The sequence below is a fragment of the Anabrus simplex genome, chromosome 6 (assembly GCF_040414725.1).
Source record: "Anabrus simplex isolate iqAnaSimp1 chromosome 6, ASM4041472v1, whole genome shotgun sequence".
NCBI classification, from domain to species: Eukaryota; Metazoa; Arthropoda; class Insecta; order Orthoptera; family Tettigoniidae; genus Anabrus; species Anabrus simplex.
Genome location: NC_090270.1, coordinates 221,095,220 through 221,120,517, shown reverse-complemented (window position 1 = coordinate 221,120,517; position 25,298 = coordinate 221,095,220). Strand labels below are relative to the sequence as shown.

General features: G+C 39.8%; 1 protein-coding gene across 1 annotated transcript in view; it reads right to left on the bottom strand.

Moving 5' to 3' along the window:
- Window positions 1-2,293: 2,293 nt before the first annotated feature.
- Window positions 2,294-25,298, bottom strand: part of Ack-like (activated Cdc42 kinase-like) — a 182,412-nt gene continuing 159,407 nt past the window's right edge. Inside the window, exons 18-21 of the mRNA XM_068228267.1 lie at window positions 22,765-23,468; window positions 11,427-11,652; window positions 9,415-9,638; window positions 2,294-2,500 (exon numbers count right to left, since the gene is read on the bottom strand). Of these exons, the coding sequence (XP_068084368.1) occupies window positions 9,420-9,638; window positions 11,427-11,652; window positions 22,765-23,468 (1,149 nt within the window). The 3' untranslated portion in view covers window positions 2,294-2,500; window positions 9,415-9,419. The remainder of the gene's footprint in view (window positions 2,501-9,414; window positions 9,639-11,426; window positions 11,653-22,764; window positions 23,469-25,298) is intronic.

Below are 25,298 nucleotides of genomic sequence, written 5' to 3'. Positions count from 1 at the left end.
TCAGTTTATAAACCACCTCACTTCAATTGGCCAACTCCACCACTGCCTCCACTACCCACACCTTGTATATAGGTTTGCTGGTGTTATCATTGGTGCAGCTAAGCGAACCATCCCCTGAGGATTTCGGAAACAATATATACCATGCTGGCATAAATCTATCCAATCCATGCATGAAAATTATCAAAAAACTGGTGACTCTGAATCAGGCAAAAGGATACTAGAAGAACTGAATGAAGGGAGAAAAGAGAAATGGAAATATATAACTTTTCAACTGAGTTTTACTCACTCCAGTAGGAAAGCCTGGTCACTGCTCTGAAAAATGGGTGCTGCTTCTAACACCCGCAAAGTTCAACCAGGAATAACTGCAACGGAAATGGCACTACATATCAAATCAAGCGCTGATAAAATCCTAATTGATCCTACCATAAAGAAACAGACAGAGAGAGCTAAGAGACATGAACAACCACCTACAAACTGACCCCACATTATCTGAGTCATTCAGCCACAGAGAAATTGAAGAAGTCATCAAAATATTAAAAATGAGAAAGGCTGCAGATTTAGATGGTATTTTCCCACAATTCATTTGATATCTTGGAAAACATGGAAGAACATGGCTCAAGAACTTCTTCAGCGATATCCTAATAACTGGAATCATTCCCCCAGAGTTCAAATGGCCCATACCTTAGCAATCCTCAAACAAGGAAAACCAGCAGATGATCCTTCAAGTTATCGACCAACAGCACTACTCAGTGTCTGTTACAAGTTCTTGGAACGTCTTCTCCTCAACCAGATCCAGGGAATAATAAATGATGTAACACCAACATACTAGGCAGGTTTTAGAATCAAACAGAGCTGATGTGAACAAGTATTAGCATTAACATCGCACATTGAGGTAGGATTCCACAAGAAGTTGAAGACATCAGTTGCTTTTGTCGACCCAACTGCTGCATATGATACGGTTTGGCTGGATGGACTTAAACTCAATAAACACATACCATATCATACCTTAACAATAAAAAATGGACTACCTCAAGGGCCAGTACTAACTCCACTGCTTTTCAACCTATATACCAGTGACATGCCTGAAACCACCAGCAAAAAATTCTGCTATGCTGATGACTTAGCTATCGCTGTTCAAACTGCCACACTAAAAGAAGAGAGCATCCTCTCCAGTGATTTGAAAACCTTAAATGAATACTACGTGAAATAGAGACTTTGCCCAAATTCAGCAAACACCGAAGTATGTGCATTCCATCTGAGTAACAGAATAGCACACCAGCAGTTCAACGTGAACTTTTGTCAACTGAGAGTTAAACACAATTTCCGCCCCAAGTATTTTGGCATCACCTTAGACCGTTCCTCAAGACACAAAACAACATTGTGAAGAAACTAGCTGGCACTTCATGGGGAACTGATGCAACCTCATTACGCACAACCGCCCTCACCATAAAAAGATGTTCACCTGAATGAATGCATGAGAATCGTTAGTGGCACATTAAAATCCACCCCAGTATCCTGGCTACAAACCATCAACAACATACCTCCACCAGGACTAAGACGACAGGATGTAACGGTGCACGAGAGGAAAATTACACCATCCTAACCATCCCAATTCATGAGGTCATTAAATACTTACCACCAACTTGTCTTAGTTCAAGGAACCCAATAAGGCACAGTGCAACCGACTTCAACATCAAAGAAAAATGGCATCAAAGCTGGAATTCTGCACCTATAGAACATCAAATGGTCAAAGACCCTACTACTGCCCTACCAGGATTCTATCTAAAAAGACATCAGTGGGTTAAATTAAACCGCTTAAGAACAGGCCATGTCAGAGTTAACGCCATGTTACATAAGTGGGGACTTCGGGATTCTCCTGCCTGTGACTGTGCAGCTCCTTCCCAGACTGGAAGCCCATTGTGAAGGAATGTCCGCTAGGGAAGTATGATGGACCATTCCAGGATATCAATGATGATGATGATGATAATTATTATTATAATAATAATAACAATAATAATAATAACAATAATAACCCTGATGAGTTAGCATACCTCTACCCCAGTTGAACGGCTTATAATTAGTCAATCAGGCTATTTCCAAGGAGCCAATTTTTGAGTCTAATTAAAGCAGTCCACACTTGAAACTCATGCTTCAATAATCTAGTTAGAACTCTATTCTAACACTTAAATTCTAATAGACATGACTGCTGACTATCCAGAAGGCTGCTTACTAAAGTTCTAAGCAATTTTTTTAAAAATGTAAATCAGAAGGTTCTGCCTTGATTACAAATAATTACACAGGGCTACACTAACTTTTAACATATAGAACTACAGAAACTGTTAACAGAGATATAAATTTCCTGACCAACATCAACAACCAAGGATGTAATGTACATAACTACATAGAGAGCATGAGATGGTCTCTCCAAATACTGTGACCTCAGTCCAAAGATTCAAACTGCACACACAGAAATACCATCACGTATGGTAACCTGCAACATCTGAAAAATAACAAACAGTTTAAAGTCACAAATTTGCACTATCCACAACAAATTGCCAATACACCAAAATTTAAAAGTTGGAACAGTTAGAAAAACAATGCCAAAGTTGAATTTATTATGAAGAAAGGTGCTATCTGTCTAGTCATTATATTATCAAGTTTTTAAGAAATAAGAAAGTAGGCTCAAGGTGCATTCATGCTGTTGGCAGAGTCGTGTGGGCTAGACTGAACCAACTTGCGTAAGTTGTACTAGCCAAAATGTTTAGATGCATCTGTTCATACTGCTTGCCAGACCGAGCTGAGTCATACTGAGCAAGTATAGAAAGCACAAGCAAGTTTGTGTTTTCCACTTCAATACGCTTAAAATACAATCTAATATGTGAAAATGATACAGAAATACTCATTAATTTGGCAACATTTTCTCCAGCTATTTGGTTTTAGAAGAATCAACATTAACATTACAGAGACATAACTTTAAAATGTGGGAAGAAGTACTAAGGAAAGTAATTCATCAAATAAGTATGCAGCCACAATCATCTGTACTCGCATCTGGAGTGACAGTCATTGGCATAGTTTTGGCATTCCGAGGTGATGCAGCACACCCCTGTGGAGGTGAGCTGCATGTACCATTTTAACCACAGACCAACCCCCCTGCCAGTTTTAAATCCCTGGCAGTACCAAAAATTGAACCAGGGCCTTCAAGGACAGCAGCTAATAATGCTAACCATTACACTGTGGAAGCGGACAATGAAGGCAATGAAAAGTGGCATTTGCTGCTCCCTACATTTCTCTTGTAACTGGCAAGATGAAAAAATCATATTGATGGTGGATTGACCAGTTCTGAAACTGCACTGTGATTCTCGGCAGATTAAAGAGGCAAATCTTCGCAGGCAGGCTCTTGTGCGAAGGCCTTTCCTACTACGGTGAGTAATGAGATACTACGAAGGCGGATCAAATATAAACGGGAATTTGATTGTACTACTGCTGTTAGTAATAATTCTGAGGCGGGGCTTGGCCAGGATGTTGGTGAAGGTGTCTGGAGAAGGGGTTTGCATGCGCGAACGACGGTGGAGAGCTGGGCTACTTCAGTACGCCATGAGTGAGCAAGAGGTGCCCACGTCTGTTGCACAATGCATCATTATCAAATTTCTCATAACAGTGGGCACCAAACCTTCCGAATTTTTAGACTGCTATGCACACAGTTCGGGGAAGAAACATTTTCGCAGACTCGAGTGTATGACTGGGCTAAAAAATTTCTGGCAGGAAGAGAAGCTGAGGAAAATGAACCTCATGAAAGGAGACTGCAGACAAGCATCACTGCAGACAACATTGTTGCCATTCGTGACATTATTGGTAAAGATAGGCGAATACAAATTTCTCAAATTGTTTTAGCTGTAGGAATAAGTTACGGAAGAGTTCAAACCATCATCCAAAATTAACTCCATTTCAGAAAAATGGTTTGCCAGGTGGGTTCCTTGTCTCCTCAACCAGGAACAAAAAAACTTTGTTTGTTTGTCAGAGACTCTTGCGTCGCTATGACAAGGAAGGAGAGGATTTCTTGTGTCGTATTGTGACTTGTGATGAAACATGAGTGCATCATTACACCCCAGATTCAAAGAAAGCAAGCATGGAGTGTGGCGGCGAAGAGACGAAGCAGGTCCGGTCAAGGCCAAAACACGCCCATCTGCTGGAAAGGTGCTTACAACCGTTTCTGGGACTCCGCGGGCTTTTTGCTGGTGGATTTTCCTCACCAGCAAAGAACAATCAATGCAGCCTATTACTATCGCCTTATGGATGAACATCCTCCATACAGTTCAAATTTATTGCCCTGCGACTACCATTTGTTTGGACCACTCAAATAAGACCTAGGAGGACAGCGGTTCCATGATTATGCAAATATAGAAGAGTTTGTACAAAACTGGCTCCGCACATGTCCCTCTTCTTTCTATCAGGATGGCACCAAAAACTTACCAATCTGATGGAGAAAATGTGTATCGAAAGCAAGACACTATGTAGAAAAGTGATCTCTATATGTGTATTTATTTTTTTTGGTTCATGTAATAAGTTTTAAAAAATAATTCCCGTTTATATTTGATCCGCCCTTGTATGATCGTTGTTGCAGGTACTCCTATAACATTTCCTCTTGCATAATGTTACAATGGTGGAGTCACATATCTTGTGGAATGTAGCCTTCCACCCAGCAGAAACAGAAGATGCCGAAGCAGAATGATCTTTCCACTCTTTAGAACCTTGGTAGGGATACTGTCATTACCTGGAACTTTAACATTCATAAGAGAGTGTATTGCTGTGCTCAGCTCTTCTATGGTAAGTGGTTCATCTAGTACTTCCATGACTGACATATCTGTAACAGCATCAAGCACACCGAGCAAGTGGTTGCGCGGTTTGGGTCACATAGCTATCAGCTTACATTTGGGAGCTAGCAGATTCGAACCCCACTGTCAATAGCCCTGAAGATGGTTTTCCATAATTTCCATTTTCATACCAGAAAAATGCTGGGGGTGTACCTGAATTAAGACCTTGGTCACGTCTTTCCCACTCCTAGCCCTTTCTTATCCCGATATTGCCATACGACCTATCTGTGTCGGCATGACATGAAGAAAATTGTAAATTAAAAAAAAATGAAAAGCATCAAGCACAGTAGCAGTTATTTTGTTCTGGGCTGTATACAGTTCCAGGTAATGTATCTAGTGTCAAAAATTTCATTTTTAGGTTTCATATTGAATCAAGATTTACATTCAAAATTGTTAGGTATGGGAATCCACCTATTCAATACAAGAAATAGTGATAATTATAAAGTCATCACATATACATTTTATTTGCCAAAACCGGACCCAAATAAAATGAATATGTGATGACTTTATAATTATCACTATTTTTTGTATTGAATAGGTGGATCCCCATATCTAACAATTTTAAATGTTCTAGGTAATGTTCGACACAGTGCTCCAGCTGTTTGACGATTTCTATTATGACCTAACCTATCTTTGTAAAGGTGATGATGATGATGATGATGATACTTGTTTAAAGGGGCCTAACATCGATGGTCATCGGCTCTCTTTGTAAAGGAGAAGCCTTGCTGGCTGTAGGGCCTAAGGCCTTCTTAGTGCCCTCATACAGGGTTTCAGAATCTCCAGTCTCCACAGCAGCCTGCCATATGCTCTTACAAGGGTTCAACCAGAAGTTGTCAGCACAGCGGCGAGCAGTTTGCTGAACTATCCACTCTCTTGTGCTTGCACAGGAATTAGTTTTGTACATTAGATAGGCTTTTTGCTTATACTTTATGATTGGTTTCCATCTCCTCAGTATTGGTTTTGTACCATTCTGCATATCTGTTCTCTTTCTTGCTGTACGCAGCAATGCCTGAGCTGTAGATGGCATCACAAATTTTGGACCACCAGACCTCAATGTTTATGTCAACTTGTGTAATGTTCGCTGGTGCATTTTGGATAATACGAATGTACTTCTGCATTCTCTCCATATCGAATATATGGAATTGTTGATTCAGTGTCGGCTTCTCTTCTTCGTGTGGTACATGCCCTTCAATGCCAACCTCACCTAGCTGATCACAAGGAAGTGGTCTGTGTCACCATGATAGTTGCGAGTCAACAGAACATTCTTTAGATCAATGTTTTTAGTGAGATCAAGGTCAAGCTGATATCAGTCATGGCAGCAAAGATGCATCCATGAAACTCTGTGAATGTCTTTGCACTGAAAATATGCATAGGCCATGGTAGCAGCACATCCCAAGCAGTCTCATTCCATTGTCATTCATAGTGCCTACTCCTTGAGGGACCAAGTACTCAGACCATGCCTCACTGTCTGACCCAATGCAGGTGTTGAAGTCACCCAGGATGAACAAAGCCTGTTGTGTGCAATGCATTGTAGAAGAGATCTTTTTCTTCTTCACTGAAGTACAGAGTACTGAGAATGTTGATGGGACCTGTTTTTGTGAACAAGCACTAAGGAAGTATCCATTAAGTTCCATAGTTGGAGAATCAACAGCAACCAGGAGATTGTTTTTCTCAGTGAAACCTACTCCATGTTGCCTTGCCTGGTCCTACAGTTTGCCTTGCCAAATTAATGTATCAGTCCAAAGTCTGCAAGTCTGGTTTCCTGGAGGCAGGCTATGTCTACTTTGTATCTATCTATCCATCCAGTACAGTGGTCTTGTATGCATCATTCATCTCTGGTAGGCATTGGTATATCTTAAGGTATGAAGTATTGATATGCAGGTTGCCATACGAAGAGTGTTAGTTATTCCGTTATGCTTTTTAGTGTTGTCTGTTGTATCAGATCGAACTGCTTGTCAAGAATCATTTCTGAGCTCCATAAACCCTATGAAGAAGGTAGGTAGTGGTGGGACAGCACCTTATTGGCTGGGTGCTGCCCAGCTTGAGGCAGGCAGTAGCTGACCAGTGGGATACAATGGACTCTCCCACCTTTGGAAGGGATCCCTGGCGTTCAAGACTTAATGCCAATCAGACAGAGCTTATAACTGATAACTGTCACTTCCATGTTATACTGATGTCTTGTGACATCACTGGAATATCCTCTCCAGGATGTAAAACCTGGTGGAAGTATATTGTGATCCTACACTGCTCACACGATGAAATCCCCCTGTTGGCTATGCTGGTAGTGTCCAAAGGAAAGGCAGGGCCAATAAGTATTGTACCAATATAGCTGTAGTAGTCGTCAGGAAAAGATGAGTACCACCTTATGGGCTCCATACCTGATTTTCCATAGGCATTTACTCCCTTAGCTTTTTCTCCTCCCAGAGTCGACTCAATTCACAAGGTCATGAGAAGAAAGTTGAAGACAGTTCTTCCACTTTGCCTGTCACTGGGGATGTGGAACCTTGTCCATCTTTAGAACTTATGACCATCTTCTCTTGTAACCCTGGAGAGGGGCTCCTATGAGTTGCTATCAGCAGAGCCAGCTGGTTCCCCCTTTGTCCTGGATTGTGAGAGGCAGATCCTGGCCTCTCAAATAATGGGCTTAGGTTGGTCAACTTTAATAAAAGTTAATTTTGCATAGCTTGCATTTGAAATTGGCAGCATATACACACACATCATAACTAATTAAATCACAGTATTAGATTGACAGGGATATTACCAGCATTAGCAGTGATATACGTTAAGAAAACTTCTCTAGCTCTTTTAATACTAGAACTTGAACTATTGTTAAATCTTGTACGTGTTGTATGAAGTTCACATTCATCTGGTATTTGAATAGATCTTGCATCGTACTCATCCAAATCAACCACAACATTGTGTAATATATAAACACATTTCATAATCACAATGCACATTCCACCACCCGCCTAGCTCACTTCAAAACTAACTGCATGGCAGATTTTTCATTTGCAGGGTGAACACTTTCCTATTTGACTAGCTTCCATTCCTCTCAGCTCTGCCTGGCTCATTCCATCACTGCCAGCAGTGTGAATAGACCCTTAGGAGAACCTCCCAATCCAAAATGTAGTTCTGATTCAAATCTCAGAAGTGAAAGAACCATCAGCAATGTCAATAACTTGGGATGAACATAACTTTTTTATAAGATGAACTTACATGAAGCTGACAAGTGATCCATCAGTCATTATTATTTTTTAAACAATATTATGCCTATATGTTTCATACTCTTTACGGGCTTCCTCAGTGTGAATCTGTAGATCAATATCATAACATAGACATTAATGTATCACAATCATTTCATATGACTCTGCATGATAAAATTTCAAACTTAAAAATATAAAGAAATGAATTCAAAATGATATAAGCAAGTAGAGAAAGACCTCATTGAATTAGGATCACCAAATCTGCAGGATAGAAATATAATCAGAAAAAATTGTTTACACAAGGGGATTTGAGGAAGACGAGAAGAAACCAACATGACATACTTGGTCAAAGGAAAAGAAATTCCAACAATCTATGAAAATGAAGAACTAATGGGCAAAGAGGCAAGCTCAACAAATGTTGATTCTGTCTCGTCCTAAGTGATCCATTTGCACAGAAAAAGAAGAAGAAAGAAAGAAAGAAAGAAAGAAAGAAAGACAGAAAGAAAGAAAGAAAAAATGAATAAAATAATGAGAGTATTTAAAATAAAATTTAATAAAAAAATTGCAGGCTGGCTATTCATCCTCCAGAACAAAACCATAAAGCAAACAAATAATGAGGAGAATCTATCCTGCCAGCCCTGTGGTGTAGGGGTAGCATGTCTACCTCTTATCCAGAGGGCCTGGGTTTGATTCCTAGCCAGTCCAGGGATTTTAATTCTGGACTGAGAGTTGGAATGGAGTTCAATCAGTCTTGTGAAACCAACTGAGTAGGTGTCTGATATAAGAGGCAGCAGAACCCGTCAAGAATACAGCTGAGGATATCATCAGTAACTGCAGATCATCTATTGGGCAGTAGTTGTCCTGGCAGGCCAAGGCCTTAATGAGCTGTTCTGCTATGGGTTTGTTTATTTCTTAAGATTCATCCTGGAGATTTTAGTGTCACAATATCCACCAATAAAGTGCAAGAATTATTATTGGAACTAGCAATTCCAATAGGACAGAATGTGCAATAACCTTTCAGAGTTTCAATAGTTTCAATAAGGGCGAACATCAAATTGATTAACATCAAATGTTTTGTCCAATAGGCTATCAAATAACCACATTTACATTGTGCCAAAATATCTTATATTGTTAGTTAATAAGACTTCTTTGTTCTCTGATATTTTAAACTAGTATAGTGCATTCAAAAATCATAATGTAGTAAAAGTTCACCATTACATTTATGCAACTGGGTTTGCTTTTGCTTCTTTATGTTTCCAAATTACCCTACTTTAGAAAGCTATAACAAAACTAAAAGAAAATCCAATTCAGAAATAATACTAACAGAGAACTGAGCATACCTGTTTTACACTTGTGTAGTATCTCCTTGTCCTTGGGCCAGAACCCATCCAGCAGCTCTTCCAACATCCCAACCACATGACTCCAGAGCTTCATTGCATGTATCCCAATCATTAGGAGCATCCATTGTAGATTCTAATAGACTATGGAGGCGAGCCAATTTTATGGCACGATGGACATCCCAGTCTGAAGCATTTAACGCTGCCACACAGCACTCTGCTGAGACCTGAAAATGAAAATATATAACCTTAAAACCTATCTCTCAAAGCTAAAACAAAGAAAATTACATGAAGTTTGGGAATTTACGCCAACGGCCGTAGCCGTGTTGAAACACCGGATCCCATGAGATCTCAGAAGTTAAGCAACATTGGGCGTGGTCAGAAGTTGGATGGGTTGCCACGCGCTGTTGGTGGGGGGTAAGGGAATGGAGGAGCGGAAAGGAACTGGCCACCCTACCGCACGTAAACTCCGGCTCAGGAACACCTCTGCGGAGGTTCGGACCTGCCTTCGGGCAGAATAACCCTTACCTTACCTGGGAATTTATATACAGGGAAGTGGGTGGCTCCACACACACAGTATACACACTCATTTGAAAGGGAAAAAAAGTGCATCATCAACAAATTGTGACAGTACAATAACGGTGGTCACACAGTATCATCACAGGCTAACCCGAGTGTAGCTGAAGCCGCCCAAACACAGAAACCCCTGTTGTAGGCAACCTATTATATTCCAACCTTGCTATTAGTTCTGTCCTTGGGGGCTTGAATTTGGTTCCTGGTAGAGCCAGAAATTTAAGATTGCAAAGAAGACTGGTGCACAGTTAAAAAGGTACATGCTGCTTACTACCATGCAGGGTGTGCCTGAGGAGAACTGCACCACTTCAGGATGAGCACATGAATTTACAAATGTCCAGCTCTATGGCTGAGTGGTCAGCGCCTTGACCTTCAGTTCTTGGCTCCTTAGGTTTGATTCTCAGCCAGGTGGAGGGGTTTTAATCTTAAATGGTTCATACCCTTAGTAATACCAATATAGTTGGTCCGTTATTGGACATTACAAATTTTCCAGCCAACTCATTCCTGGTTGCCAGCGTTTCACCCCAGTGTGCTAAGTTGGGCTCATCAGTTGGTAAATAGCACACCTACCAAGACGCATGACTAGTGCATACCGTGGAGGCCACTGTGTAGGCTACTTGGTGCCACCGGCAGTGCCAACGCACTACGAGAGACTTTGTCTCATTTTCAAAAATTGATGCCTGCTTGGCCATCATTTAGCTCATGGACTGGGTGTTTAAGCTGTCCCCAACGCTACTGCAACTCGTACACCACACACAACATTATTCTCCATCACACAAACATGTAGTTTCCCGAACACAGAAGATGCCCTCCACCTTCACAGAGGATCTGCCTTATAAGGACTTCACCAGGCTAGCAATAGCCACCTAAAATTATTATTATTATTATTATTATTATTATTGTCATCATCAAATAATATTACAGCTTGCGTCTGGCTCCTTGGCTGAATGGTCAGCATAGTGGCCTTCAGTTCAGAGGGCTCCGGGTTTGATTCCTGGCTAGGCCAGGAATTTTAACAATGCAGGGTTAATTCATATTGCTTAGGGCCTGGGTGTTTGTGTTGTTCTACGAATCATCTATACATAACACACCACAGAAACAGACAAAAGAGAACACATCCCTCCACACAGGGTTAACTTCAGGAAAGGAGTCCAGCCATAATAAAAGTGGGCTAATTCCATATAAAGTGCTGACCTGCTGACCTCAGGTAAATAGGAAAAGTCCAGGAAAAAGAAAATTACAGCTTAGCACAAATTACCCAGAGTGAAGATTCTAATGAAACAAAATATTACTGGAACTCAAAATCACCAAAAGTGAGATGCAGTTTGAAATATTATGAATAATGACAACTAATCATCTTGAACCAAGAGCAATGACCTAAATTTTTTTTTTTTTTAATGCCTAGCACATAAGAAAACAAGTATTAAGTTTTCAATCCTTACCTCCAATCCTAAAACTTTCCCCATGATACGCACTTCATCAGACTCAACACCATGTGCCTTTCCCTGGGTACGTTTTGTGTTGGGGGTGTCACATGCAAACTCCAACAGATCCTCACATGATACATGGTCATCATGTCGAATCATTGCTCGGTCATCCGGAATGTCATCTAGAGCAGCCAGTTCACATGCAATCCGCTGTTCGAAGCTGTCATCCATACTCGGACTACTGATAATAAACAACAAAATTCAATTTAATCTGAGACACAAATATTCATTAATGGACAATTAAATATCCTTTTCTATCAGTACTAAATTAAATTCATAAACTATGAAGTTCAAATCAAAATGCTCCTTGAATTTAATCATTACACAAGTAATTTATCAGTTGTTAGGATTACATAGTTATAATCTAAAGATGGAAAAATCAGGGAGAATGAGAAGTGTAAATAATCTGAGAATTTTCTTATAGAACAAAACATGTTATTCCATTATTAACAAACTGTTTATTTTCCAGCTATGTGCAAGTATTTTATACATTTGTATCTTGTGTACAACAGGCTAAAAAACTTAAAAGGTAAAACTGTTCTTTGATTCCACAAGGTAGTGCAGCTCTTTTCAGAAAATATTTCTTTTAACTAAGTTGAAAATCAAAAGCATGGCTTTCATCTTAACAAAAAAGTACATATAAAAATGTAAGACCAGAAAGCAACCCACAGGTTCTGGTTCAAGCTGGTTGAACATACTAATATTCCAAGTGATTTTCCTCTTGCCATATGTTCTGTTAAGTTAGGCACTTCAGAATGGCCTTCTTTAAATAAAATAATTGTCATGCTTTCTTCATCCCTTGGACTTTTAAGAAATAATGCATTTTAAAGTACGGAATCACCTTTTATACCACACAACACCGAGCAACTACTCAATTCGATATTACCATAACTGGTTAGCTGATCTACCCTTCTAACATTCCATTTCCACTGCTACCTTTGGTACATCTGCAACAACTTGTACTATAGGATGCATATGTGTACAGTCACATTCTTGCTGTACTGTAATGCCTACTGAGAGGCCCTTGCAAGATATGGATATAATTTCAGGATTTTAAGCAAATTCTTCTAGCTTTTCCTCACTTTGATGATGATGATGATGATGATGCTTGTTATTTAAAGGGGCCTAACATCGACGTCATCGACCCCTAATGGTACGAAATGAAATGAAATGAATGACAAATTAAAAGGACAAAATCCTCCACTGACCAGAATTCAAAACGTAAGGACGATTGAATGGATGGATTTGAATTTAAAACGATCAGTGGAACTGACCCACAGTGCCCCACATACCCAGAAGCTGGCGTAAAACAATAGTATCACTGACAATACTGAATCGATGATGCTTGTAGTTGGAAGGAGTCCAAAATCCAAGTCAGCGGCCCCTCATAATGGTACTTATCGCTAGAAAAGTAGAACCATGGTATTTGTCATGTTGCGGTACTAATCAAAAGTAGCATAGACTTACGGTATTCCACACATTATGGTACTACTCACAGGTAATGAAATTTGCACATGTATCACAGACCTATGTTTTCGCACAATGCGGCGCCATTTACAGGCAACGCAAACCTACGGTGTTCATCACATAAGTGTACTAACCATAGGGACTCTTACTATTCCATGGTGTTCCTCATATAGTGGGTACTAATCATAGGCAAACCAGAACCATGGGTTCCATCATCCCATGGTGTTGCTCATATAGTGCTACTAATCACAGGTACTGTAAAAGCCGTCGCGCTCTCGTTTGCTACTAATCACATACCTATTTGGTACCTAACATAGTGGTACTACGCGCAAGTAAAAGTGACCCATGGTGTTCCCAGCGTGGTGGTACTAATCACAAGTAGTTTCATGGTTCTAATATAATCATCCCTTGGTCGCCCCTTTTAGACGCCTCTTACGACAGCCAGGGTATACCGTGGGTGCATTCTTCGTCTGCGACCCCCACCCACAGGGGGATGTGTGTTTGGTCTGCGAGAGGTATTTTATTTCCCTCAAGTCCGCCGGCAAGCCGGTTAGGACCCCCCTATCCGCCACCTGGGATGCGCCACGTGGGAGTATCACCTCTTCCCTTGTTATGCTAGTGTAGCAGGTTCGTGGTTTCCTCACTTTAATGAGGTCACTGCAGCCCTACTCATTTTTGTACAGATTACAGCTTTGAGACTAAATAGCCTTCCTGTTCTATTTGATGTTTCTTTTGAAAATTTCACTCAAACTGACTGAGATTCAAACCCACAATACTTAAGTTGGGGTGAAAGGAACTAATTCACCATGCCACTGTGTTTCCTTAGGGAATAATCATCTAGCTAGCAGGAAGAGAAGGGCATCCAGCCATGAAACAGAGCTAAGGCCACATGTGTGACAGTTTTCAACTGCAACCCCACTAGCATGTGGGAAAAAGAGACAAAAGAAGAAAAAGCTATTGTCTTGCAAACAATCTGTAAAATTCCCTTCAAATTTGGTACGTTTCATAATCTTATTATTAACCCGTCAGGTGCATGGATTTGTGGAATGCCAATAGCACACCGGGTCTGGTGCCTCCGTGCTGTTGATTCTGAAGATATTATTAATTATTTTTGTTCCACAGGAATATATACTATAGTTAATTTACGTGCATACATAAGATGTTTTAAAATGAATATTTAAATCAATACAAATTCATGATCTTAATACAATCATATGTGTTGGTACCATATTATTTCCACTGTCAACATCCCTTTTGTCTCAATTAATCCACAGCCTACAGAGATTTACCAACTTCTGACTTACCATACTTAAGATTATATTAAAACACACTGTTGGTGTAAAATTTAAAAAATCAAAAAATCTCTGCAACATTCGGCACTGCCATATGGATGAATGAAGGAGTTCTGTATCTTGCAAGAGACCTCTATGCTTGGTCTTTTTTTCTCAATTGGTTGAAGTGATATCTACCAACCAATGAGTACATAAGTGTACCAATGAGAGTCCATCTAAGTGTATTGATATTTACAGACTTCCAAGATGGCATCACGTAACAACACAAATAGGTCCAGTAGTATGAAGCATGTATATATTCTTTATACGATGTATTCATATAGTGACTGTTACATGCAAGATAGGATAAATAATTAGAATATTACACTTGGAAGCAAACATAAACAAGGAAACAAAACTGAAAGCTTATTTCAAATTATATCAAAAGGATGAAAATGCCACAGTATTTGTACTCAGAAATCCCAGATATATACATCCATATCAAGGACAAGTGGAAATGATAAATATTTGCAAATTCCATTGGGAGAATTTACTCATAAATCTTGAACACATGAAAGAAAGATACAGTATTTCTTATATGTTGTTCTACTGCATGTGAAAGGTGCAACAAGGCTACGCTCACCTCAGAACGGTTGATGGAACACTATGTATGTTGTTCCTGGAAGCTGTAGAAAAATTGTATTTGGTGGACATTAATCTAGGATGGGTAGATTGCTTGCAAGAGGCAGCAAACTTTGAAACGATTCAGTAGCTATGTGAACCTGCCATTGTGTGCTTAACTCCTGGCACTCACGCGGCGGGCCATGCCCGACAACAAGAATATCCTGCATAGATCTCTTCATCTTTCAATGATAATTTGAAGCCATGTATAGCTGTAATCTCTTTGAAATCAGGCTTTGTGGGCATTCTTTGAAAACCATGCGAGTTTGTAAACAGACGTTGTTTAGGGCGTCATTTGAGCAGCATGAGAAGGAAACAGCCAGATTTTTAGATAAAAGTGACATTGATTTCAGCGATAGTGAGAGTGATTTTCAATTAAGTGCTGAGGAAGATATGCAGAACTAGATTGTGCTGGTGAGTTGAGTGATGAAGATCCCAATAATGAGAAATGGTAGTGTTGGTACCTCTACTGATGGCTGGAAGGAATATCGTGACACGGACTTGGACTTCAAAAGAACGCTATTCACAGGTACGTCAAGTTATAAGCCACCGCATGGGACTACACCTAAGAGTGAACTTGACTTTTTCCAATTATTCATGACTGGCAAGTTATTGTCGGAAATTGTGTGCGAGACTAACCGGTATGCCAGCGTAAACATTCAAAAGGTTACGCCCCTCAGACATGAGTCTATTTGGAGATCGTGGATAGATGTTACTCTCCCTGAATTCAAAGCAATTGTACGCATAATCCTAAATGTGCAATGAACAGTAAGCCTGACTACAAGACTATTTTTCAGAAGATTGGTTAGATAAGTGTCCATTTTATAAAGATGTGTTCCCCCAGAAGAGGTTTATGCAAATATTCTGGATGTTATAAAATTGTCCTCCACCTGTAGGGCAACCACAGGGAGTTAGGAGAGGAGCAAACATTCGAAACTTGGTGAAATATTCGGATTGTAAATTTAGGGAGTTCTATGTACCAGGTCATAACATCGGTATAGACGGAAGTACAGTGGGTTTCACAGGAAGAAATTATATTCATGTGCTACAATCCACAAAAGCCAACAAAATGGGGCCTTAGAATATTTGTTTTAGCTGATTCTGAAACAGGGTAAGTTGTAACATTTGAGCCATACTATGGGGCCACTACAACAAGTTCTCTTCATCGACCCCATCTGTCATTTACATCTCGGATTGTCTTACATCTGTGTAATAAACTTTTAATCAGCACAATTGGTGCAACAGTTTTCTATGTATTTACAGACAGGTATTACACAGGATACGACTTAGCGGTGGAGCTGTTAAAACTTGCGTACCATTTTGCTAGAACTGTAATGTTGAACAGGAAGGGGTTACCAACTTCTGCTAAGGAGATAACAGTGAAAACAGTGACAAAACATAAAGATCATTCATATCGGAAAGATGACAGGGTTCTTCTCTTACTATGGAAAGACAAACGTGTTGTGTCAATGCTGAGCATCTACTACAAGAATTCAAGCCAGGAGATAGTAAGAAAGATGAAGAGGTAAAAAAAAAAGTGATCCAGAAACCAAAAGTTGTATGCGAATACAAGAAGCAGATGGGTGGAGTAGATCTGGCAGATCACTTTTTATCTGCTTATTACTTTACTAGAAGGTCAGTTAAATGGTGGCGTAAAATGTTCTTTTGGCTGTTAGAGGTAGCAGTAATTAACAGTTTCCTTCTGTACAATAGCCAAAAGAGTCAAGTGAAACACAGACAATACAGAATTGAACTGATAAAGCAGTTGGTTGGAAATGTACGGAACAAGGACTCATGCAAGCACAGTCGGCCATCCACTTCTGATCAAGAAGAACGTCCAAATGGTCGTCCCTACTTCATTTATTCTCATCCAAGGAGGAGAACTAAAGATTGTGCAGTTTGCGTGACCTAAAATGAAAGGGGGGAGGGGGGGATGATGACAATGTGAGACAGTGTTTTTCTGTAATACTTGTAGAAAAAAGCCTGGATAACATAATGGAAAATGCTTTGAGAAGTTCCATACAATGCACAATTACAGATAAAAAGTGACTGCCTGAGATAATTTCAGGCTTAAAATTGCTGAACATTGCATCTGACTATTGTATTATATTTATTTTTTGTTTGATTTATTTGATTTTTATAAATATGCTGTCCATATATTTGTGCTGTCTCTTATCCCTCTGCAAGCAGATTCTTAAATGGAGCTGGAGAGGCAGGAGTGTTCAGAAAAAAGGAGGGCTAAGGGTTAAATAACTGTATCCTCTAGAATTCTTAAATCATTCAAAACCATCAGTTTTGCCAACACACATACATTTTGAAGAACAACACTGTTATGTTGATCAGAAATGTAAATGCTAAACAGGGCAAGAATGGTCGTCATGCACCTGCATGAATACACTGTCACTGCTCAGTTAACTGACTCTGGAAAATCAGTTTAAAGTTGTTTTACTACTTCTAGATATATTTACTTACAATTTGCTTCATGACACATCGGCAAAGATAGATCTTATGGCGATAATAATAATAATAATAATAATAATAATAATAATAATAATAATAATAATAATAATAATAATAATAATAATAATAATAATAATAAAAATAATGTCGTGTGACTATTTCTAGCCGAGTGCAGCCCTTGTGAGGCAGATCCTCTGATGAGGGTGGGCGGCATCTGCCATATGTAGGTACCTGCGTGTTATTATGGAGGAGGATAGTGTTACGTGTGGTGTATGAGTTGCAGGGATGTTGGGGACAGCACAAACACCCAGCCCCAGAGCCAGTGCAATTAACCAATGAAGGTTAAAATCCCTGACCCGGCCGGGAATCAAACCTGGGACCCTCTGAACTGAAGGCCAGTACGGTGACCATTCAGCTAACGAGTCGGACCTTATGGCGATGATGGGTGGGAAACAACGGAAAACCACCTTCAAGAGCTGCTGACAGTGGAGTTCAAACCCACTATCTCCCATATGCAAGCTCGTAGGTGCGTGCCCCAAACCGCATGACCAACTCTCCCGGTCTAGATTATTTCCCCCAATTTTTATTCCTCCTCTTTCGAGCCTCTTTCCCCCAGTCATCACCATGGTTTTACACTTATATTGTTCAATCTTTCTACTTAGGATGTCCACCAGCTCCTGTGCCTCAGATTCATCCTTCCCCTACAACAGAATATCATCAGCAAAAAGCAATACATATATTTTCATTGCTTCAGAGGGTTCTTTTGCTTCCTTCACAATCTTGTTCATTACTAATATAAACAGTAATGGTGACAGAATACTTCCTTGTCTAAGTCCTGTTTCTCCTTTAAACCACCCTGTGTTCATGTCTTTCATTTCCACACAACTGCAACATTTGTAATACATCATTTCTATTATATCTTTACTCACATTTTTCTGTATCAAGGTTTCCCAAGCCTTTTCTCTGTGTACATTGTCCCAGGCCTTTTCTACATCGATAAAACCCATCACCAGATTCACCCCATACTACCAGATCGATCAATCAATCGATCGATCAATCAATCAATCAATCAATCAATCAATCAATCAATCAATCAATCAATCAATCAATCAATCAATCAATCAATCAATCAATCAATCAATCAATCAATCAATCAATCAATCAATCAATCAATCAAAATTTATAATGTCCAATAACGGACCAACTATACTGGTATTACATACCACTTAGTCGAGCAGCTCGCCTCCTTTCTTCAAGTCTTCCCAGCCCAAACTTTGCAACATTTTTGTAACGCTACTCTTTTGTTGGAAATCACCCAGAATAAATCGAGCTGTTTTTCTTTGGACTTTTTCCAGTTCTCGAATTAAGTAATCAAGGTGGGTTCCCATAATCTGTCTCATGATAAAGAATGATTCATTGTTGATCTTTCAGTTTTCTATTGTTGTATAATATGGGTATTTTTCAATTAAAATGTATGCAGAGGTGGCATATTCAGTGCACTGGGGGAAAAATAACTGCAGCACTTGTCAGTTAAACCTGCAGCAGTTCCAGGGTTAAATCTCCCTTACTCTTTTTAGTCCAACCCTTCGTAAGGGTGTAGTGGCATCATGCGACAATCCTTTTGGTGATCTTCCTCCAGGAGTCTCTGCTTTGGGCATGGTGACTTGCTTGCTGTAAGCTCATCCTGGTCAAGTTCTTGATCTGGTCCATCCATCGTAACGGTGCACATCCTCTAGGTCTTCGGCCTTCGACTTTTCCCTCTATGATAAGTATTTCCATTGCCTCCTGTCTTCTGGCAGTATGACCAAAATATCTGAGTTGTTTTTGGTTGATAAGGGTCGACAGTCTTGTTCTGATGCCGAGCTGTTGCAGGATCGATTCATTAGTACGATGTGCTGTCCATGGTATTCGCAGTAATCTCCTATAGCACCACACTTCTAGAGCATCATTCCTGCGGCGATCCGCCGTCTTCACCGTCCAAGTTTCTGCTGCACAGGTCGCGATGGGGGAGATCAGAGTTCGAATGAGGGTGAGCTTTGTCTTGGAAGTGATGGAGGTGTCCTTCCAGATACGAATAAGTTTTGCTGTTGAATTTCTCGCAATCGCAATGCGCTTGCGGATCTCAGGTTCACAGTCTCCAGTATTTGTGACAATAGATCCTAGATACTCGAAGCGATTGTTGTTATGGCAGGTCTGTTGTTATTAAAACGGTCAATCATCACTTTGGTCTTTTTATTGTTGACTTCAACACCATATTCTCTGTTTCGCTCGTCTAACCTCTGCATGATGGCTTCTAGTTCATGACCATCTGTTGCAATTACCACAGTGTCATCCGCATATCTGAGACTGTTAATTTTCCTGCCACCAACTGTGATGCCGTCACTCCAGTCCTTGAGAATCTCCCTCATAATGTACTCACTGTATACATTAAATATGAGGGGGTAAAGAATGCAACCTTGTCACACTCCAGCACTAGTAGGAAAGATATCTGAGAAGTCTCTTACTACAGCTGTTTACATGTTTGTGGATGATCTGAACAGTCGTGTGGAGTCTTACACATGGCTTGTTTTAATATTGCATTTGATGACAAAATATATAATCGTTTAAGAATGGAGACCTAGTATGCTATTTGCTTTACATCGCACCAACACAGATATGTCTTATGGTGATGATGGGATAGGAAAGACCTAGGAATGGGAAGGAAGCGGCCATGGCCTTAATTAAGGTACAGTTTGCCTGGTGTGAAAATGGGAAACCACGGAAAACCATCTTCAGGGCTGCCGACAGAGGGGTTCGAACCCACTATCTCCCAATTACTGGATACTGGCCGCACTTAAGCGACTGCAGCTATCAAGCTCGGTAGACCTCATTTTTTAGAACAAGAAAAATTGTCCAATATGGATAAAAACGGAAAGAAGAATCACTGTGCCAATCATACAATTATGAATTCAGTTTCACAATAATTATACTGATTAATGCAACAAAATCTTTTTTTTTTTTTTTTTTTTTTTTTTTTATTTTAGATTTTCAATTTGCACGATGTATATGTAGACAAAACTGCAGATTCAAAAGTCTCCATTCTTAAACAACAATAAAACAATCAATTCTAGCTACCAACATTCTTATTACACACACAAATGAACAATATATCCAGTGAAATATAAACTGTTGAGATGAAAAAGCTATGGTATTTTTAATTTTTAAGTTCCTATCTAATATTAAGAACATCACATACAAAATACATAAATGTTGGAAAAGAAAAAGCTTTGTATTATTACAATAATATATACACGTTTTAAGTACATAGTCAAATAATTAGCATAAGATTGAGAACATATTGAGGATAAATGGCTCAATCAATGCTGGATCCCTTTTTTTGCATGTACAATCTAACTTTACCCATTATTCTAACTACAAACTTCTGCATGCCATGCAAGTATAATAGCCTTAACAATAACATGCCAAACTCCAAGAAATAGCTTGAGAGGGATTGTTTTCCTATATAACACAATAAGAAAAGCAAACACTCAATGTTCTATACTTCAGTTTCAATAAAATTTACCAAAATTTACCAAACAATGATAACCTAGGAAGTTTTACCCTGAATTAATCATAAAACAAATTTAACATCAACTGCCATACAATCATCATGCAGATCTAAAATCTTAAAAAATCTATGAAATTAAAGACTTTCCTTCAAATACACAGCTAAATAAATATAAGCGTTGTTCAACTGAAACAGACTGGTGAGTAAACACTTTGACTGTAGATATCGGACAACATACACTATATCCAACTAAAGCATACTGATGAAAGTTTGAGTCAGTCTACAGATAATCATCCTCACCATTTAGGCTCCAGTCCCAATACTGAACAAATCTCTCCTTCTGAAAACTGTAAAAGTAGTGGGATGTTAAACTAACACGAACAAATCCCTCTATGCCCTCTGCAGAGATGGATGTTGGTCGGTCCACTCTTGCACAGTATCACGAACCGCATCAATGGTGTGGTGAAACACTTACCCTTCAGAGTTTTACTCAATGGACTAAGAACATGAAAGACTCAAGGGAATGATCTAATCTGTAAGGTAGATGATCCAAAAGACTCAGCAACAACTGAGTAGAATGTCCATTGATGCGCTGGAAGCACATGAGCATAAGTTTTCATGGAACATAGGTACACATTTTGTGTGGTATCGGTTGAGATGTTCCAGGCATACCTGTACAGATTTCTGTTCGTAAGTGAGGTGCCAAAGTATCCATTTGGATCACACACCACACTTTCTAATACCCCAGTTCCCTATGCTCGATGCTATGTATGGATCCATACTGAGGTTCACAGTCTGCGTACGGTTATACAATGATTGTCATTCGCCATCATGTCCACAGAGGCAATCTCTTCCCGTGTCATTAGAGGGACCTGTCCGGGTTGTGGGGAATTGGCTGTGTATATCTGCACACCTCAAATCTATACACATCACTTGAACACAGTGCTTCATTTTAAGTGTCTTGATACATGGCTTGCATTCCACCAAAGATTTCACTTGTCGAAGTATCTTTTCTGCACAAGAAATGAATCATGCCACATTATACTCATTACCTGCTATGGGATGGAGTAGACCATACCACCAGTGACTCAACACCGAGTTGGACGGCGACAAATAACCCAACTCTTTAAAGAGGCCAACAACCTTGGGCAGATGGGCTCCTTTACGTGGATACTGGTCCCCCAGTGGAGAAAATGCCATTGAAATTCAACACGCAGCATCTGTTCTCCAGGTTAGGGATGGCCTCATTGAAACCGGGCAATTAGGTATAAAATGCCTTTCCATATGGTGAACCCTCCACAATAGCCTAAGTGAAGTACCAAAGTGGATCAGGACAGATTGAGAAATGGTAGTCAATGATCTACTGCCTGATCCAGGAACTCTTCAGAAAGGGTGACGATCTTTACTCAGAGGACCGTGACAATGTTCTGTGCTGTTATTACAAACACCAAGCCATGCAGTGCAGTTACCTCTTAGCTGTTCTGTCAAAACTATTTGTAGTGTTGCCAGCTCTGTCTATGTTTAACTCTCATACACGTATATAGATTTGCACAGTTACTACAGAGATGTCTGGCAAAGCCTAAGTTACACTTTATTAATGGAGATGATCAAGAGAGTCACTTGCCTTTTTCAGTACCATTCAAATGGAAGAAAATTGAAGAAAATGAATTACTGTAATCTTACAAGTAGAAATTAGCATTATGATATTGTTCTAGCAAGTCCTTTAGTTTCTACTGTTAAATATCAAAGAAAACAAATTTGGTTTTAATGGAAGCTTTCCAAAAGAGCCTCATTCAAGAAATTACGAGTAGTTAAGCTATGGTGGTGATTCAGTAACAGTTGAAATTTCAGAAAAGTTGGTACATACCTGCTTAATTTGGGCTGCACACTCCCAGCATCTGGTAAGCCGTCAGAAGGCTCTGCTTCAAGGCCAAGGTAAGTCGGGGCCTCAGTGCATTCAGTCCCCGCCACCTTAGCAAGAGTTCTAGTCAGCCCACCTCCAGGTATAATAAGTGGATGCTTTCGTTGGTGGCGAGGTTTGCTGGGTGGTTGCGGCCGAGAACGATCTCGAGGAGGCAGAGGAATTGGATTTCCATTTTCCTCATCGGCTCCGGGAGCTTCAAACACTTCATTACTGTCCTCTGAACACTCTGATGTTGTAGACATCTCCCGACCCAATGTAGAATGTCCTTGTTCAGTCTCTAGAGAAGCAGGGCCAGTTGATACAGAATCTCGTATGTCACTACCAGTTGACGTCCTCTGCTGTGGAACAGGTGGTGGTGCTGTCGTAGGTGGTGGAGGAACTCGGAGGCGAGGTAGGCTGCGAGAACCAGCAGACTGGATGGGCTCACTGCCATGATGTACACCATTTGTGCTGTTGTGCTTGTTCCCGCGCACTCGAGGCCGTACAACAGGGAAAGCACCATTCCGCAGCATTCGCAATGGATTTGTATCTACTGAAGGTGGGGGTGAACCGAGAGGTAAGGCAGGCGGTGAGGTAGCAGTAGGTGAAGATACTGGCTGCTCTACCAAGCTGTTGTAAACTTCTTTGGCTTCTTCAGTCAAGGAGGACTGTGGAAGTGAATGAAAGGAAAAAAAAAGAACAACAAAAAGAAAAAGAAGAATGCAGGAAGACTAATCAGAAACTATTGCACAACTCTTCAAACTACAACTAAAAGAATACAGATTTTAAGAAAGGCCAGGCCACACTACAGGGATGAAAGGAAGATTAACCTACAGAGGACACATTTATAAAGCCCCCTACACTCATTTCATCATTCAACTGTTCAGACCATTGGCCGACAGAATGGACATCAACAAAACAATTCTTTATGTATTTCTACAGTACTGATGCTAATCGTTCATCACAGTTTTGCTCAGTACATGTAACTGTACGGGATTCATTACAAAGTTTTAAACACAGAACAGAATATACAACTATACCTCAAAGGTGACAACAGGGAGCATTCTTAAAATACTAGTTGATACTATACCAAGGTTAATTTTAAATGGTCATTAAACAGTTGAAAACAACAAAGGCATTTGCTTCCTGATTAGGGGCATCTTTCATTCGATTTCTCCACTTCAAAGTATTTACAGACCAATTCAACTTTCTATCAATTAAGTCATGTCACTCATATTTAACACCACAGATAAAAAGACTATAAAAATTCATATTCTTGGCAGCACACATACTGATCCTTTCATCCTCTTTAATGTTTACGTGACAGCATAAAATAATCTGCATACCATAATCTAAATCACATATGGACTTACATATTTTTGAGGCAAAAGTCCTTTTTATTCACAAGCTATTTACTTTTGTGAGATTCTTGTAAAAATTTAAAATAAGACACTGGCAAGGCAGGAAAAAGGACCAAATTTGATCCATTGCAAATAATGCAATTAACTAGCATGTTGGACTAGGAGCAAGACCAATAAACTCATCTGCAAATTCAGGATACTCCTCTAAATCAGAGCCAGATGCATCAGATGATGACAAAGCTAAACATGCTGCACCTGGTGAAAGTGATGCCAGAAAGGAGCCTGCCGGGGGAGGTGAGATTTGTGCGTTATCTGAGTGCAGACCACACAATGCTAATCCTAGTGATGCTACCAGAGACCTTCCATCTTGACCACAAAGTTTTTCTGAAAGTTGTGATTTTACTTCACTGGTTTTAATACAAGAGGAAGGTTTAGGTGCATCATTCTCTAATTGAGCGCTAGATCTATCTACTCTCTTTTTAACAGGCACTTCATACCATATTTGTGCAGGCAGAGTCAATGAACCAATACATTCAACATTCGTATGATCACTTCCAGGATCAAAACTTATTTTTGCATCATCTGAATTCTGACCGTTACATCTGGGCTCTTGATCTGCAACCATGGTACCCCTATTCTGCTCTGTACTAATCTCATTCTCATCACAAGGTTCAGGAGAATGTTCATTTGAATTCTCCTCACAAACAGGTTCAACTAAGTAAGCAGGGTATTTACAGAGGAGATCTCGAGATCGAGCAAAACAGAACTCAGCTGATGCTTTGTCCCATAGCGGAAGTCGGAGAGGAGGTGCTAATCCACCCAGAGACTCCAAACTAGTTCCCAAGGATAGAGGAGGTGAGGATGGTGTGGCAGATAGAGACAACAAGCTACTACACAAAGACTATACCAGAGTTAACCAAATACAGAGGCAATGAGACAAGAAGACAGAAGATAAACAAAAATAAAAAATAAAGAAAAAATAAAAGGGAGAGAGAATACACAAGAAAAAAATTAGATTAGTAAAATATATGCAACTCATTAAAAGCAATGAGCACACAAAAAGTTGGCTCAAATTCACAAAAATCTTAAAGATATATAAAAATATTATAAAAGCTATATTATCCAGCACTAATGCTT